The sequence below is a fragment of the Loxodonta africana genome, chromosome 17 (genome assembly GCF_030014295.1).
Source record: "Loxodonta africana isolate mLoxAfr1 chromosome 17, mLoxAfr1.hap2, whole genome shotgun sequence".
Lineage (NCBI taxonomy): Eukaryota > Metazoa > Chordata > Mammalia > Proboscidea > Elephantidae > Loxodonta > Loxodonta africana.
Window position 1 is genome coordinate 72670753 of NC_087358.1, and position 18075 is coordinate 72688827.

General features: G+C 38.6%; 1 protein-coding gene across 5 annotated transcripts in view; it reads left to right on the forward strand.

Annotated features, from left to right (window-relative positions):
- RNASEH2B (ribonuclease H2 subunit B) overlaps positions 1-18075 on the forward strand; it is a 141231-nt gene that overhangs the window by 110252 nt on the left and 12904 nt on the right. Inside the window, exons 11-12 of one of the 5 annotated variants that reach the window (XM_064270174.1) lie at positions 5188-5359; positions 7010-7090. The exons of 1 other annotated variant lie outside the window; for it this stretch is intronic. In XM_064270174.1, coding sequence (XP_064126244.1) covers positions 5188-5328 — 141 coding nt within the window. In that variant the 3' untranslated portion in view covers positions 5329-5359; positions 7010-7090. Of the gene's footprint in view, positions 1-5187; positions 5360-7009; positions 7091-9461; positions 9926-18075 lie in introns of those variants that run through there. 3 more of the 5 variants (XM_064270173.1, XR_010318213.1, XM_064270175.1) reach the window with 3 other exon arrangements.

Here is an 18075-nt window from a genome sequence, read left to right on the forward strand (position 1 = left end):
AAGCCTCAGCCTCATTTCCTGGATTCTCTGAGTTGCTTTTTGAGGTCTTCTGTATCATATCTTCTTCCCGTTCTGTTGTACACATTACAGACTGTACTGGATTATGTACCATAGTTTAAACCAATGTAGGCTAATGTCTTCTGCTAGTTTTCCTTTCTGTGCCCAGGATATGATTGATTTTTTTTTTTTAATAATTTTTTTTTTTGCTTTGGGTGTAAGTTTACAGCTCAAGTTAGTTTCTCATACAAAAGTTTATACACACATTGTTATGTGACCCTAGTTGCTATCCATATAATGTGATAGCACATTCACCCTTTCCACCCCAGGCTTCCCATGTCTATTCAACCAGCTTCTATCCCTTTCTGCCTTCTCATCTTGAATCTGGATGGGAGCTGCCCATTTAGTCTCATGTATCTACCTGAGCTAAGAAGCACACTCTTCATGAGTATCATTTTATATCTTATAGTCCAGTCTATTCTTTGTCTGACAATTAGGCTTTGGGAATGGTTTTAGTTCTGGGTTAACAGAGAATCCAGAGGCCATGTCTTCTGGAATTCCTGTAGTCTCAGTCAGACCATTAAGTCTGGTCTTTTTACATGAATTTGAGTTCAGCACCCTACTTTTCTCCTGCTCTGTCAGGGACTCTCTGTTGTGTCCCCTGTCAGGGTGGTCATTGGTGGTAGCTGGGCACCATCAAGTTCTTATGGTCTCAAGCTGAACATTTTCTCAATAAACTTTCTTATGCCAATTGACCTAGATGTCGCCTGAAACTATGGTCCCCAGACCCCTGCCCCTGCTACTCTGTTCCTGGAAGTGTTGAGTTGTATTCAGTAAACTTCTTAGATTTTGATTTAGTCCAGTTGTCCTGACTTCCCCTGTATTGTGTGTTGTCCTTCCCTTCACCTAATTCTTGTCTAGTATCTAGTTGGTGAATATCCTTCTCCCTCCCTCCTCACCCTCATAACCGTCAGAGGATGTTTTCTTCCGTGTTTAAATCTTTTCTTGAGTTCTTATAATAGTGGTCTCATGCAATATTTGCCCTTTTGTGACTGACTAGTTTCACTCAGCATATGTTATGATTTCCAAATTGATTTCCAAAGTAGTTGTACCACTCGACATTCCTACCAGTGTATAAATGTTCCAGTCTCTCCACAACCTCTCCAGCATTTATTATTTTGTGTTTTTTGGATTAATGCTAGCCTTGTTGGGGTAAGATGGTATCTCATTGTAGTTTCCATTGGCATTTCTCTAATGGCTAATGATAGTGAGTATTTCCTCATGTATCTGTTAGATGCCTGACTTCTTTGGCGAAGTGCCTGTTCATATCCTTTGCCCATTTTTTCATTGGGTTGTTTGTCCTTTCGTTGCTGAAGTTTTGCAGTATCTTGTAGATTTTAGAGATTAGTCCCTGATCGGATATGTCCTAGCCAAAGTTTTTTTCCCAGTGTAGGTTGTCTTTTTACTCTTGATGAAGTCTTCGGATGAGCATAAGTGTTTGATTTTTAGGAGCTGCCAGGTATCTAGTTTCTCCTCTGGTGTTTGTGCATTGTTAGTTATGGTTGGTATTCTGTTTATGCCATGTATGAGGGCTCCCAGCATTTCTCCTAGTTTTCCTTCCATGATCTTTATCATTTTAGATTTTATATTTAGGTCTTCTTTGATCCATTCTGAGTTAGTTTTTGGGCATGGTGTGAGGTGTGGGTCTTGTTTCATTTTTTTGCAGATGGATATCCAGTTATGCCAGCACCATTTGCTAAAGAGACTGCCTTTTCCTCGTTTAACGGACTTCAGGCCTTTGTCAAATATCAGCGCTCATAGGTGGATAAATTTACGTCTGGGTTCTCAATCTGTTCCATTGGTCTAGGTATCTGTTTTTGTACCAGTACCAGGCAGTTTTTACTACCATGGCAGTATAATAGTGTCTTGGATTGAATTATGTTCCCCCAAAATATCTGCCAACTTGGCTAGGTCATGATTTCCGGCATTGTGTGATTGTCCACTATTTGTCATCTGATGTGATTTCCCTGTGTGTTGTAAATCCTATCACTATGATGTAATGAGATGGATTAGTGACAGTTTTATTGATGAGATCTACAAGATCAGTGTCTTAAGCCAATCTCTTTTGAGATACAGAAGACAGAAGCGAGCAGAGAGACATGGGGACCTCATACCACCAAGAAAGCAGTGCCAGGAGTAGAGCGTGTCCTTTGGACCTGAGATTTCTGTGCTGAGATGCTCCCAGACCAAGGGAAGACTGATGCATCACAAGGACCTTCCTCCAGAGCCAACAGAGAGAGAGAAAGCCTTCCCCTAGAGCCAACGCCCTGAATTCAGACTTTGTACTCTACTGGACTATGAGAGAATACATTTCCCTTTGTTAAAGCCATCAGCTTGTGGTATTTCTGGTATAGCAGCACTAGATGACTAACATAAATAGGTTCTAAGATCAGGTAGTGTGAGGCCTCCCACTTTGTTCTTCTTCTTCAGTAATGCTTTACTTATCGGAGGTCTTCTCCCTGTCCACATGAAGTTGGTGATTTGTTTCTCCATCTCATTAAAAAATGTTATTGGTATTTAGATCAGGATTGCACTGTATCTGTAGATCACTTTGGGTAGAATCGACAATTTCACAATGTTGAGTCTTCCTATCCATGAGCAAAGTATGTTTTTCCACTTTTGTAGGTGTCTTCTGGTTTCTTACAGTAGTGTCTTGCAGTTTTCTTTGTACAGGTCTTTTACGTCTCTGGTTAGATTTATTCCTAAGTATTTTATCTTCTTGGGGGGTATTGTAAATGGTATTGATTTGGTGATTTCCTCTTCAAAGTTCTCTTTGTTGATGTGGAGAAATCTAGCTGATTTTTGTATGTTTATCTTGTATCCTGAAACTTTGCTGAAATCTGTATTCCAGTAGTTTTCTTGTGAATTCTTTGGGGTTTTCTGTATATTAGGGATACTTTTACTTCTTCCTTACCAATTTCGGACGCCCTTTATTTCTTTTTTGTGTCTGCTTGCTCTGACTAGGACCTCCAGCACAAAGTTGAATAACAGTGATGATAAAGGGCATCCTTGCCTGGTTCTCATTCTTGAGGGGAATGTTTTCAGACTCTCTCCATCTAGGATAATGTTAGCTGTTGGCTTTGTATAAATGCCCTTTATTATGTTGAGGAATTTCCCTTCTATTCCTATTTTGCTGAGAGTTTTTATCATGAATGGGCATTGGGCTTTGTCAAATGCCTTTTCTGCATCAATTGATAAGATCCTGTGGTTCTTGTCTTTTGTTTTATTTATGCGATAGATTATATTGATTGTTTTTCTAATGTTGAACCATCCCTGCATAAAAATAGCTGGTATGAATCCCACTTGGTCATGGTGAATTATTTTTTTGATATGTTGTTGAATTCTATTGGCTAGAATTTTGTTGAGAATTTTTGCATCTATGTTCATGAGGTATAACCCGTTAATATAATAAATATAATAATATAATAAATGAGGTATATAGGTCTGTAATTTTCTTTTTTTTTGTGGTGTCTTTACCTGGTTTTGGTATCAGGGTTATGCTGGCTTCATGTGATGAGTTTGGAAGTATTCCATCCATTTCTGGGTTCTGAAATACCTTTAGTAGTAGTGGTGTTAACTGTTCTTCAAAAGTTTGGTTAGAATTCTCTAGTGAAGCCATCAGGGCCAGGGCTTTTTTTGTTGGGAGGTTTTTAATTACCTCTTCAATCTCTTCTTTTGTTATAGATTTATTTTGTTGTTCTACCTCTGTGTTAGTTTAGGTAGGTAGTGTATATATATAGAAATTTGTCCATTTTCTGTAGGTTTTCAAATTTGTTGTAGTACAGTTTTTCACAATATTCTGTAATGATTCTTTTAATTTCATTTGGATCTGTTGTGATATCACCCATCTCATTTCTTATTCAGGTTATTTGCTTCCGCTCCTGTTTTTCTTTTTTTCCATTTGGCCAATGGTTTATTGATTATGTTGATCTTTTCAAAGAACCAGCTTTTGGTTTTGTTAACTCTTTCAATTGTTTTTCTGTTTTCTGTTTCATTTACTTTTGTTCTAGTTTTTATTATTTGCTTTCTTTTGGTGCCTGAGGGCTTCTTTTGCAGCTCTCTTTCTATTTGTTCAAGTTGTGGGATTAATGTTTTGATTTTGGGCCTTCTTTTTGGATGTGTGTGTTTATTGCTGTAAATTGACCTTTGAGCCCTGCTTTTGATGTGTCCCAAAGGTTCTGGTAGGATGCATTTTCATTCTTATTTGATTCTGTGAATTTCTTTATTCTGTCCTTAATTTCTTCTGTAACCCAGTAGTTTTTGAGCAAGGTGTTGTTCAGTTTCCATGTATTTGATTTTTTTTTCCTTGCCTTTTCTGTTATTGATTTCTACTTTTGTGACTTTATGGTCAGAAAAGATGCTTTGTAATATTTCAATGTTTTGGATTCTGTTTAGCTTGCTTTGTGGTCTAATATGTGGCCTGTTCTGGAGAATGTTTCATGTGTGTTGGAAAAGAAAGTATACTTGGCTGCTTTGGGTGGAGTGTTCTGTATATGTCTATGAGATCAAGTTGGTTGATTTTGGCATTTAGATCTTCGGTGTCTTTATTGAGCTTCTTTCTGGATGTTCTGTCCTTCACCAAAAGTGGTGTTTTGAAGTCTCCTACTATTATTGGGAGGCTGTTTCTCTTTTCATTGCTGTTAGAGTTTGTTTTATGTGTTTTGAGCCCTGTTGTTGGATGCATAGGTACTTTTTATGGTTATGTCTTTTTGTTGAATTGACTCTCTACTCATTATATGGTGTCCTTTCTTATCCTTTGTGATGGATTTTGCTTTAAGGTCTATTTTGTGATTGATTTTTATGGTAATATAGTTGATTGTTTTCAGGAAATGCATTCCAATGGCTCTTAGATTTTCGTTGTTGTTGTTAGCTTGGAGCCTGTCATCCATATGTTTTGCATTATTTTTCCTTTACTGTTATACACTTGGCTATGTTGAAGCTCAGTTTCCAACCTCCCATCCCTTCAGACTTTTGAATTTGTCACTGCTTTCACTAACAAGAAGAACTGAATGCAGTCAGTGGGTTTGGAGAGATTCCTGAGTTACTGCTTATAAATAATTTATAAGAGTGGTAAAACCAATCCCAGCATTGATCTCTGTGGTACTCTGCTGTTTGTGCTTCTTTTTTCAGACCCTTTTTACGTTTTTTTCTGAGCCACATCTGACTATACTGAAACATTCCCCCAAATCCAGGGACTTTCGGTCTTTAAATAAGAAGAGTTTCATTAAATATAGCAATGATATTTTCTCCAACAACTCGACAGCATGCTGAGAAGAACATAAGAATTGATTACATGCAGAAGGTACCACAATCATTTTCTTTTTCATAAGCTCTTAAACTGGTATCTTGTTTGGGAATGAGGAATGGAAACATCTGGACCAGTCATGTTGTGAAACACTTTATATTTATTTATAAGTAAGTGTCTTTCATCTTAAGCCCTCACCATGAAGATTTTTTATTTGATGTATCAGTGAAAAGTGAATAGTATTCAAGTTGTGACAGTGACATCTATATTAGAAACATTTTTCCACTGAAAAGGAGCTCAAACATCCACATAACTTCTAGTGTTTTGTGTTCTGAAAATATTATAGCCTTCAGCATTATTAGCTGTGAGCTCAACTCTCCTGGTTGAAGATACCTTACTAGTAAAAATACACATCACCTATATACCCTTTACTCTCTTACTTTAAATAGAAACATGTATTCCTAAGAAAGTTGTGCGTATGCTTTCACTTTGGGCGGACAGATGACTCATAGATGATGTATACTAATTTCTTAACACTAGAGGTTGCTGTGTGGCTGAGAGGTTTCCACAGTATGTGGTGCCTTCCCAGGATGCACCTGTGTTACTTCCAGTGAAGAATCTTAAGACATGTTTTCTCCCTGTGCCGTGCACACTGGCCATCTTTTATTGCCAGCTCCACCGGTTCTGTGTTCAGCAAGAGCTCGGGAATGAAGCATGAGGCAAGGAGCAAAGCCACATTTCCTGGGCTAGATCTCTCTTGGGTCTTGTTAGCCTGGTGTCTCCACAAAGAACTTAAAGATCTGTCAGAATCCAAGCTGTGATCACCAGGCAGTCAATCCTGCATCTTAAACATCCAGACTTATCTGCCCAGCTATGGTACCTTCTCATAACAAGTGTGTCACAATTTGTTCTGTATTATGAACATTAAGGCCTCACTTGCTCTTGACAAGACTCTCACATTCTTTGGTACAAAACACTCATGTGAGAGATGAAGATATTAAGTAAAGGTTTAGCTTAGCTGTCACTAGGCTTAATGGAAAGAACAATTGTTGAAAACAAAGATCTTGTCCCAAGTCCTCTCCGTGATGACCTTAAGCTAATCATTTACCTCTCTGTGCTTCTCTCTGCTGCTAGCTGCTTGCTTTGCAGGGTTGTTCTTGTGTGCATAAAATGAATGCAGAGCAGGGAGGAACACACAGTTGTGCAAAGATGGCAATAATAGAATGACATGGTCTCTGTATTCATACGGGGGTTTTAAACCAGCCCAGGAGGGGAATGGAGCAGGGTTCTGGCTGGCACTTGCCCTCCTAGAGGGGCTTGTCACCCGTGATCACTTTGCCTTGCTTTCACCACTCACACTGTCCTGGCAGTCAGCAGTCACCAGATGCCCGCCATACCTGGTGCATACACAGTCTGTATTTAGTATTGTGAGACTGCCTAAGGGGCTGGGTGGTGTAGCTGCCCATCCATAGCCCACATCACCAGGTCTCCTTCTGGGAAGTGGCGTGTGCCTTAGCTCTTAGAAAACTAGCAAAATGTGAAGGAACTTGGAAAATTTCAAGCCCTTTGTGGCATCTGCTGCCCCATTTGACCTCTTTGTGAGGTGACTGCTGGGTCCAGATTGCACCTGATCATTGTTGTTTTTGAATGGTTTGATATAAGTGTCAAGGTGATGTTTGACAGCACTTCACTGCTCTAACATTGCAGAAAATAAAGTTGTCTGATGAGCCTGTAGAAGCAAAAGAAGATTATACTAAGTTTAACACTAAAGATTTGAAGACCGAAAAGGTATGTGTGTCCAAGGCAGTGGCATGCTGTCTGTACACTTGGATGCTGCTGCCTGAGCACATCAAGGGAGGTTGGTGCACTGGATGGTGGGCGCTTTTGCAATCCTGATCATGCAAATGAGCAACTTGCATTTCCCTGATGTAATAATTAATTCAAAGTTGTGATTGGCAATGAAAATGTTAGGCAATTAAAACTTCTTACAAATCAAAGAAATGCAATGTGCTTAGCATGAGTGTGCCTGAACTTTGCTATGTGTCCACAGAGTGATAGGGTGGGGCAAGAGAGGGGGCAGCCACAGGTAATTTTTTGCCAACCCTACTACCCAGAAGCTTCCCAGAAATCATGATGCTGACATAATTATTAACCTACCACTCAGCAATAACCTCAGCAAATGTTTCTTCTTAAGTTTTATGCATGTAATATATATACAGTATGTATACACACATACATATATACATATGCATATACATAGATTTTTAAATTGGCATTATAAAATTTACGTGGTTTTTAGTTCTTTTCCTTTACCATTGTATTATAAAAAATATTCACGTCATTAAATATTGTTTGAAAACATTTTAATTGCTTCACAGCATTCAAGTATGTGTGTTACTTTATTTCATCATATGGAACATTATTTAATCATTCCCCTATTTTTGGCCACATGGATTACTTCATATTTTTTAAATTTTTCTTACAAAGAAGTGATCAGCATTCTTATTTATAGTCTCCCTACACTCCTAATGATACCTTTTAGGCACAATTTAGAAGTTAAAGTAAGAGCTCAAAAAACATGAGCCCTTTCATAATTACTGAAATACATATAGCCAAAATGCTTTCCAAAAATGTAGTAAAATTTGTACCCTCAACCATTATTGCTGGTGAGTATTCATTTTGCATGCTCGACAACATTGAATGTGATTTTTATTCTTGAAAAATTTTGCCTGTCAAATTAGTTTACAACTAAAAAAGGTTTTTTTTTTTTCCAAATGCTTATTGCTAATTTCCATTTTTGAAAATTGTTGATTCATGTCCCTTGCCTGTTTTTATATTGGAATACTAATGTTTTCCTTGCTGATTGGTAAGAGTTCATTCTAAATTATGGCTGTTAACACTTTTCATGATGTATAGATGCAAATAATTGTCCAATATTTTTTAGCCTTTTTGATTTTTAACAGTTTTATATTTCCTGAGATTAAGTATAAGAATAGCTTTTCTTTATGATTTGACCATTGTTTTTATGCTTAGAAAGGTCTTGCCATCCCAAGATAAAGTAACTTCCACTTAGATTTTAACAACATTTAACAACCACCATTAGAGATTTTTTTCCTTTGTTTGTTTTTTTTAATTTTATTCTTTAGTCTATAGGTAATTTATTCTGGCCTGTGGTGCCAGGGGATAAACCAGCTTGAGAGCTGGCTAACTAGCTGGTTTTCTCAGTGCCCTTTGTTAGCAGGGGCATTTTGAGTTTCTCTAAGAGTAATATTTGTGTCCCACCCTTCTAAGCCAACTTTCCATTGTATCCACTGGGAATAGCACCGGTGAGGTCGGAGGTTGGACCAGAATGTCAGTAAAGTGTGTGGGATAGCTTGTCTAAAAGGGACTGTCATTTTTCACCATCCAGCCAAAAAATGAGCCCACTAAACTATAAGTGACAGACTGTGAGAAGGAAGAGTGTGGCGATCACATGCTGGAGCCTGAAAAGCTACTTTGGCAATGATCTTGTTTCACAGCCCCCGGGGAGACATATGATTTTTTTCTTTGCCGGTTCTCATCCGGTATTCTGAGCAAGTTGTGGGAGAGACAGAAATTTACAGGGCAGGGTCGTTTGGATCAGCTTTTTGGGAAGTATTTCTTTGTTGGAAGAAAAATGGGGCAGCTCTTCTGCTCCCAGTATGCCTTGCAATGCAGGTCATCTTTGGGACATAATAGTTAGTGTTGGTTTCCTATAGAGTGTATGAGTAAAATGAAATGGTGAATTGGTGTGGTTTATTCATCATGTGGTGATACAAGGCTGCAGCTCCTCCCTCTGACAGCGCAGACGGAATTGCAGTCTGTCTGTTCCATCGCTGGTGTCATTGCGTTTAACGTGCCCTCCAGAATTATCCCCTCCAGTAAATCGTTGTAACATCCCACTCCTCAGAAGGCGGCAGTTTTGTCTTCTGCCTCTTTTAACATACTCTGACTCTTAGGTCTGAACTCTGGATAGAATTAGAACTTCTTCTCCATAATCACTCCCGTAGGAAGCACGTTAGCAGTGAAGGCTTACCTCCCCTTAATAAACCTCGAGACATACACGTTTTGTTTGATTTGTACATGTGATTTATGAATGTTATGATTCATGACAGTTTTTCTCTCTTATTTCCATTAACAGAAAAATAGCAAAATGACTGCAGCTCAGAAGGCTTTGGCTAAAGTTGACAAGAGTGGAATGAAAAGTATTGATAGGTTTTTTGGTCCAAAAAGCAAAAAAAAAGATTTGAAACTTTGAAGATAAAATGTAGCAAAACTTTGTTTTTGCTTTTTACATGTTCCATTTTCATCCTTCTTCCATGCCACTGTACTTCCTGATCCTTAATGGCCACCTTTTGGGGAGAAACCAAAAAAAAAAAAAACAATGTCAACCAAAGAAGCTGAAGGACAGTTTTCATATTCACTTGAACAATTCTTTGTATTTGATTTTTGTGTTCTTGAGCAAATTATGGGAGAATAATTGTATAATTTCATGGGCTTGTGGCCTTTGGAGCCTTGTTTGACAGAATGAAAAGCAACCAAGTAAATAGAATTAACATGTACTAACACAGTTCCCCCAATAAAATGACATGTGACGGTATTTGACTACGTGCCTGTTATTTCATACAACTTTGCCACACAATAGCTATAGCAATACTGTTTTCAATCTACTGAGAGAAATGGTATAGCAAAGTCATCAGGTAAGCTACTACTTTTCAAAAAGCTTTGGATTTTAGTAAATCTTTGTTTAATGGTATTTTTCAGTTTTTATGAATATATGTTCATTGTAGAAAATATAGATGATAGGTAGGTGGGTGGGTAGGGGGATGGATGGATGGATGGATGGATGGATGGATGGATGGATGGATGGATGGATGGATGGATGGATGGATGGATGGATGGATGGATGGATTACTGTAATCAAGTTGATTACAACTCATGGCGACCTTATGCACAACAGGATGAGATATTGCCTGGTCTTGCATCATGCTCACATTTTCCAGCATGTTCAAGTCCATCATTGTGGCTATTGTACAAATTTATCTCACTAAGGGTCTCCCTTGCCCTCACTGGCCCTCTACCAGTGACATCTTTGGGTTAACATCACCCAGTATGGTAACTCATTGTGTCACCCCCTATGGATCTCCTCCCATGCCAGAACATAAAGAAACCTTAGTAATTTTTCTTGTAATTCTCATATATCACTCCTTCCTTTAATTACTACTTCATTCTAAAAGAAGTTATTGATATGCCGTTGTTGTTGTCAGTTGCCATCAAGTCAGTTCCAACTCCGAACAACCCTGTGTACAACAGAATGAAACACTGCCCATTCCGGCACCATCCTCAAAATTGTTGGTATGTTTGAGCCCATTGTTGCAACCACTGTCTCGATCCGTCTCATGGAGGGCCTTCCTCTTTTTCGCTGGCCCTGTACCAAGCGTGGTGTCACCCTCCGGAGACTGGTCCCTCCTGATAACGTGTCCAAAGTATGTGACATGAAGTTGCACCATCCTCACTTCTAAAGAGCGCTCTGGCCGTATGTCTTCCAAGACAGACTTCTCCCTCCTTCCGGCAGTCCGTGGCATATTCAATATTCTTCACCAACACGATAATTCAAAGGCATCGGTTATGCTTTCGTCTTCCGGATTCATTATCCAGCTTTCACGTGCATGTGAGATGATTGAGAATACCACGGCTTGGGTCAGGTGCACCTCAGTCGTCAAAGTAACATCTTTGCTTTTCAACACTTGAAAGAGATCTTTTGTAGCAGATTTGCCCAATGCAATACATCATTTGATTTCTTGACTGCTTCTTCCGTGGGTGTTGATTGTGGATCCAAGTAAAATAAAATTCTTGACAACTTCTATATTTCCTCCATTTTTCATGATATTGCTTATTGGTCCAGTCTTGAGGATTTTTGTTCTATGTTGAGGTATAATCCATATTGGAGGCTGCCGTCTTTGATCTTCATCAGTAAGTGCTTCAAGTCCTCTTCACTTTCAGCAAGAAATGTTGTGTCATCTGCATATTGCAGGTTGTTAATAATGAGTCTTCCTCCAATCCTGATGCCTTGTCCTTCTTCATATATAGTCCAGGTACTCGGATTATTTGCTCAGCACAGGGATTGAATAAGTACAGTGAAAGGATACAACCCTGACACACCTTTCCTGATTTTAAACCATGCACTGTCCCCTCATTCTGTTTGAGTGACTACTGCCTCTTGGTCTTTGTACAGGTTCTGCATGAGCATAATGAAATGTTCTAGAATTCTGATTCTTCACAATGTTATCTATAATTTGTTGTGATCCACACAGTTGAATGCCTTTGCATAGCTAATAAGACACAGGGAAATAGCTTTCTGGTATTCTGTGCTTTCAGCCAAGATCCATCGGACATCAGCAGTGAAATCCCTGGTTCCACATCCTCTTCTGAATCCAGCTTGAATTTCTGGCAGTGCCCTGGGGATATACTGCTGCAACCATTTTTTAACGATACTTAGCAAAATGTTACTTGTGTGTGATATTAATGATATTGTTCAATAGTTTCCACATTCTGTTGGATCACCTTTCTTAGCAATGGGCACAAATATGGATCTCTTCCAGTTAGTTGGCTGGGTGGCTGTTTAAAATTTCTTGGTGTAGATGAGTGAGCACCTCCAACACTGCATCCATTTGTTGAAACATCTCAACTGGTATTCTGTCAATTCCTGAAGCCTTGTTTTTCACCAACGTCTTCAGTGCAGCTTGAGCATCTTCCTTCAATACCATCAGTTTGATCAAAAGCGACCTCCTGAAATGGTTGAATGTCAACTACTGCTTTTTGGTACAGTGACTGTGTATTCCGTCCATCTTCTTTTGACGATTCCTGCATCTTTCAATATTTTACCCATACAATCCTTCAAAATTTCAACTCAAGGCTTGAATTTTTTCTTCAATTCTTTCAGCTTGAGAATACCATGTGTGTTCTTCCCTTTTGGTTTTCTAACTCCAGGTCTTCGCACATTTCATTGTAATATTTTACTTTCTCTTCTCAAGTTGCCTTTTGAAATCTTCTGTTCAGCTCTTTTACTTCATCATTTCTCCCATTCGCTTTAGCTACTTGACGTTCAAGAGCAAGTTTCAGAGTCTCTCCTGACATCCAATTTGGTCTTTTCTTCTTTCTTTCCTGTCTTTTCAACGACCTTTTGCTTTTTTAATGTATGCTATCCTTGATGTCATGCCACAACTTGTCTGGTCTTCGCTCATTAGTGTTCAGTGTATCAAATCTATTCTTGAGGTAGTCTCCTAATTCAAGTGGGATATACTCAGGGTTGTATTTTGGTTCTCGTGGACTTGTTCTAATTTTCTACAGCTTCAACTTAAACTTGCGTATGAGCAGTTGATGGTCTGTTCTGCAGTCGGCCCCTGTCCTTGTTCTGACTGATAATATTGAGCTTTTCCATCGTCTCTTTCCACAGATATAGTCAATATGATTCCAGTGTTTTCCATCCAGTGATCTCCATGTGTATAGTAGCCATCTATGTTGTTGAAAAGAGATATTTGCAATGAATAAGTCATTGGTCTTGCAAAATTCTATCATACAGTCCCTGGCATTGTTTCTATCACCAAGGCCATATTTTCCAACTGCAGATCCTTTATTTCCAACTTTTGTACCCCAATCACCAGTAAGTATCAATGCATCTTGGTTGCATGTTTAATCAATTTCAGACTGCAGAAGTTGGTAAAAAATCTTCAATTTCCTCATCTTCGGCCTTAGTGGTTAGTGTGTAAATTTGAATAAATAGTCATATTAACTGGTCTTCCATGTAGGTGTATGGATATCCTTAACTGAGTGTCTTGTACTTTGAGGTAGACCTTGAAATATTCTTTTTGATGATGAACACAATGCCATTCCTCTTCAATTTGTCATTCCCAGCGTAGTAGACCATATGATTGTCTGTTTCAGAATGGCCAGTAGCAGCCCATTTCAGCTCATTAATGCCTAGCATATCTATCTTTATTCATTCCATTTCATTTTTGATGACTTCCAATTTTCCTAGATTCATACTTCGTACATTCCATGTTCCAATTATTAATGGGTGTTTGCAGCTGTTTCTTCTCATTTTGAGTTGTGCCACATCAACAAATGGAGATCCTGAAAGCTTGACTCCATCCACGCCGTTAGGGTTGACTCTGCTTTTAGGAGACAGCTCTTCCCCAGTCATATTTTGAGTGCCTTCCAACCTGAGGGACTCATCTTCCGGCACAATATCAGACAATGTTCCACTGCTATTCATAAGCTTTTCACCGGGTAACAGCAGGCTATTAAGTTTTCTGCATAAATATCTTTTTTAAAGACAGTATAGCAGTAGAGCAGTTGCCATCAAGTTGATTCTGACTCATGGCAACCCTGTGTGTGTCAGAGTAGAATTGTGCTCCATATAGTTTTCAATGGCTGATTTTTCGGAAGTAGCTCACCAGGCCTCCAGCCTTTTGGTAAGCAACCAAGTGTGTTAACCATTTGCATGACTCCAAAGACAGTATAATTTTCCATTATTTATGTATTTGATTATTTAATAATCATGATCCTATTTTGGATATTTAGATTATTTCCAGATGGTCACTGTTATACATAATGTTGTGAAGAATCAGATTATATGTAAATACTTGTTCACAACTTTTATCCTTTCCTTTAGAATGACTTTCTTACTTTTCCTGTGATATGATGTCCCAGGTTCTTCCTGTACTTCTCCTGCCCAAGCCCTGGAATCAGGTTTTTCTCCAAGGACCCCAGTTCCTTTTAGTGGAAAATGGTATTTAGAAACCAAGATGTAGCCACAAAGTGTGCTCATTTCTATTGGTGTGTCATTGTCTGCTTATAGGCCCACTTAGTGGCCACAGCTAGGAAATGTATGTGTGTGTGCTTGCATATATGTACATAAAAAACCCCAAACCAAATATACACACGATATAATCCTCTATCAAAATATCTAAATCTATCCATTATATATATATATATATATATCGGAATCGGCTCAATGGCAATGGGTTTGGTTTTTGGTTTTGGACATATATAGAAACACACACACACACACCTGTGTGTGGTCTTTTTGTCAAGTTGAAGAAGTTCTATTTCCGATTCACTGGGAATTTTTATCATGAATGAGTATTATATTTTGTCAAATACTTTTTCTCCATCTATTGAGATGATCATATAGTTTTCCTTTAATAATGGAATGTCTTTTAACTGGTGAGTTATAATGATTAATTTTTAAGTTGCTAATATAGACTATTATCCTATACTCTTTATTGTGGTAAAAGTATATATAACAAAACATTTGCCAATTCAAAAATTTTACATATATAATTGAATGACATTGTTTACATGCATAATGTTGTGCAACAATTGCCGCTATCTTTTTAAAATTATTCCACCACCATTAACAGAAACTCCGTGCCCCTAAGCAATAACTCCCCCTTTCCCCTCCCCTCCCACCCCTACTAACCACTATTAAGCTTTGGTCTGTATACATTTGCCTATTTCATATAAGTGGGATCATATGGTATTTGTCCTCTTGACTTCTTTGACTCAGCATAATGTTTTCAGGGCTCATCCTTGTTGTAGCATGTATCAGGACTTCATTTCTCTTTATGGTTAAGTAATTTTCCAATGTCCAAACATTGGACGTGGCACCAGGGATTTCATTGCTGATGTCAGATGGATCCTGGCTGAAAGCAGAAAATGCCAGAAAGATGTTTACCTGTGTTTTATTGACTATGCTAAAGCATGCAACTGTGTGGATCATAACAAATTATGGATAACATTGTGGAGAATGGGGATTCCAGAACACTTAATCATGCTCATGAGGAATCTGTACATGGATCAAGAGGCAGTCCTTTGAAAAGAAAAAGGGGATACTGCATGGTTTAAAGTCAGGAAAGGTGTGTGTCAGGGTTATGTCCTTTCACCATACCTATTAGGTCTGTATGCTGAGCAAATAATCCAAGAAGCTGGACTATATGAAGAAGAATGGGGCATCAGGATTGGAGGAAGACTCGTTAACAACTTTTGTTATGCAGATGACACAACCTTGCTTGCTGAAAGTGAAGAGGACTTGATGCACTTACTGATGAAGATCAAAGACCACAGTATGGATTACACTTCAACATAAAGAAAACAAGAATCCTCACACCTGGACCAATAAGCAACATCATGATAAACGGAGAAAAGATTGAGGTTGTCAAGGATTTCATTTTACTTGGATCCACGATCAACACCCATGGAAGCAGCAGTCAAGAAATCAAAAGATGCATCGCATTGGGCAAATCAGCTGTAAAAGACAGATTTAAAGTGTTGAAAAGCAAAGATGTCACCTTGAGGACTAAGGCGCTCCTGATCCAAGCCATGGTGTTTTCAGTTGCCTCATGTGCATGGAAAGCTGGACAATGAATAATTAAAACCAAAGAAGAATTGATGCCTTTGAATTGTGATGTTGGTGAAAACTATTGAATATACCATGGACTGCCAAAAAAAAAAAACAAATCTGTCTTGGAAGAAGTACAATCAGGATGCTCCTTAGAAGCAAGGATAATGAGACATCTCACATACTTTGGACATGTTATCAGGAGTGATTAGTCCCTGGAAAAGGACATCATGCTTGGTAAAGAGGAGGGTCAGCAAAAAAGAGGAATACCCTGAACGAGATGGATTGACACATTGGCTGCAACAATGGGCTTAAGCATAGCAACAATTGTGAAGATGGCACAGGACTGAACAGTGTTTCATTCTGTTGTGCATAGGGTTGGAGCACCTAACAACAACAACAATGTTCCAATGTATGTATATTCATTCATCTCTTGATGGACATTTCCGTTGTTTCCCCCATTTGCCTATTGTGTATAGTGCTGAAATGTACATTGGTGTATAGGTTTCTGTTTGCGTTCCTGCTTTCAGTTTTGGGGGGTATATCTAGCAGTGGAATTGTTGGCATATGGTAGTTCTATGTTTAACTTTTTGAAGAACTGCCAAAGTGTTTTCCACAGTGGCTGTACCATTTTTCATTCCCACCAGCAATGGATGAGTGTTCCAGCTTCTCCACATCCTTGTCAACACCTGTTATTTTCTTTTTTTAAAATCTTAACCATTGTCTTAGTCATCTAGTGCTGCTATAATAGAAATACCACAAGTAGATGGCTTTAACAAAGAGAAATTTATTCTCTCATGGTCTAGGAGGCTAGCAGCTTAAAGTCATGGTTCCAGCTCCGAGAGAAGGCTTTCTCTGTCTGTCCACTCTGGGGGAAAGTCCTTGTCATCAATCTTCTGGTCAAAAAACTTCTCAGCACAGGAACCCTAGGGTCCAAAGGACATGCTCTGCTCCTGGCACTAGTTTCTTGGTGGTATGAGATCCCCATGTCTCTTTGCTCACTTCTCTCTTTTATATCTCAGAAGAGAATGGCTCAAGACATAATCCAATCTTGTAGACCGAGTCCTGCCTCATTAACATAACTGCCACTAATCCCATCTCATCAACATCATAGGGATAGGATTTGCAACACACAGGAAAATCACATCAGATGACAAAATGGTGGACAATCACACTACACTGGAAATGATTGCCTAGCCAAATTGATACACAAATTGTTCGGGGACAAAATATAATCCATAACAGCCATTCTAGTGGGGGTGAGGTCACATCTCATTGTAGATTTGCATCTCTTTAGTGGCTAATGCTTTTGAGCATCTTTTCATGTGCTTGTTATCATTTATGGAAAACCCTGGTGGCATAGCGGTTTAAGTGCTACAGCTGCTAACCAAAAGGTCAGCAGTTCGAATCCGCCAGGTGCTCCTTGGAAACTCTATGGGGCAGTTCTAGTCTGTCCTGTAGGGTCGCCATGAGTCGGAATCGACTCGACGGCAGTGGGTTTGGTTTTTTGTTGTTGTTTTGTTTTTTAATCATTTATATATCCTCTTTGGTGAAATGTCTATTCAAGCCCTTGCCCATTTTTTGGACTGGGTTGTCTTCTTGTTGTTAAGTTGTAGGAGTTCTTTATATATTCTGGATATTAAACCCCTATCGGATATTAAGGTCCCCCAAATTTTCTCCCAATCTATAGGTTTTCTCTTCCCTTTGTTGATAAAGTCCTTTGAATGATTGATTTTTTAATGTTAAACTTACAGTCTTGCTAAACTGTACTTGGTCACTGTATTATTCATTTCATATATAGTATTAGGTCTTATTTCCTGATGTTCAAGATTTTTGTATCTCTGTTCATGAGGGTTATTGATCTGTAATTTTCTTTACTTGTAATGACTTTGGTTTGGTATCAGGGTAAAATGGGCCTTATGCAATGAGTTTGGAAATACTCTCTCGTCACCTATTTTCTGAAAGAGTTTGTGTGAGGTTGGTATAATTTCTTCTTTATGTGCTGTACAGAATTCACCAGTGAAGCCACTTGGTCCTAGAACTTTCTTCCCTGGAAAGTTTTTTAACTGCCAACTCAGTTTGCGTGTTAGATATAGGTCTATTCTGATTTTCTCCTTTTTGTGCCAGTTTTGATAATTTCTGTCTTTCAAGAAATGTGTCTATTTCATCTAAGTTATCGAATTTATTGGCATAAGTTGTTCATCATATTTTTATTATCCTGTTAAGATCTGTGCATCTATAGTGATATTGCATACCCATAAACCAAGTATCAGAACAGAAAATTGCAGTGTTCTTACCCACCGATGACCTTATCTCGGCTTCGCCTGTCCCTTCACCAATGTCCCTTTTCTGC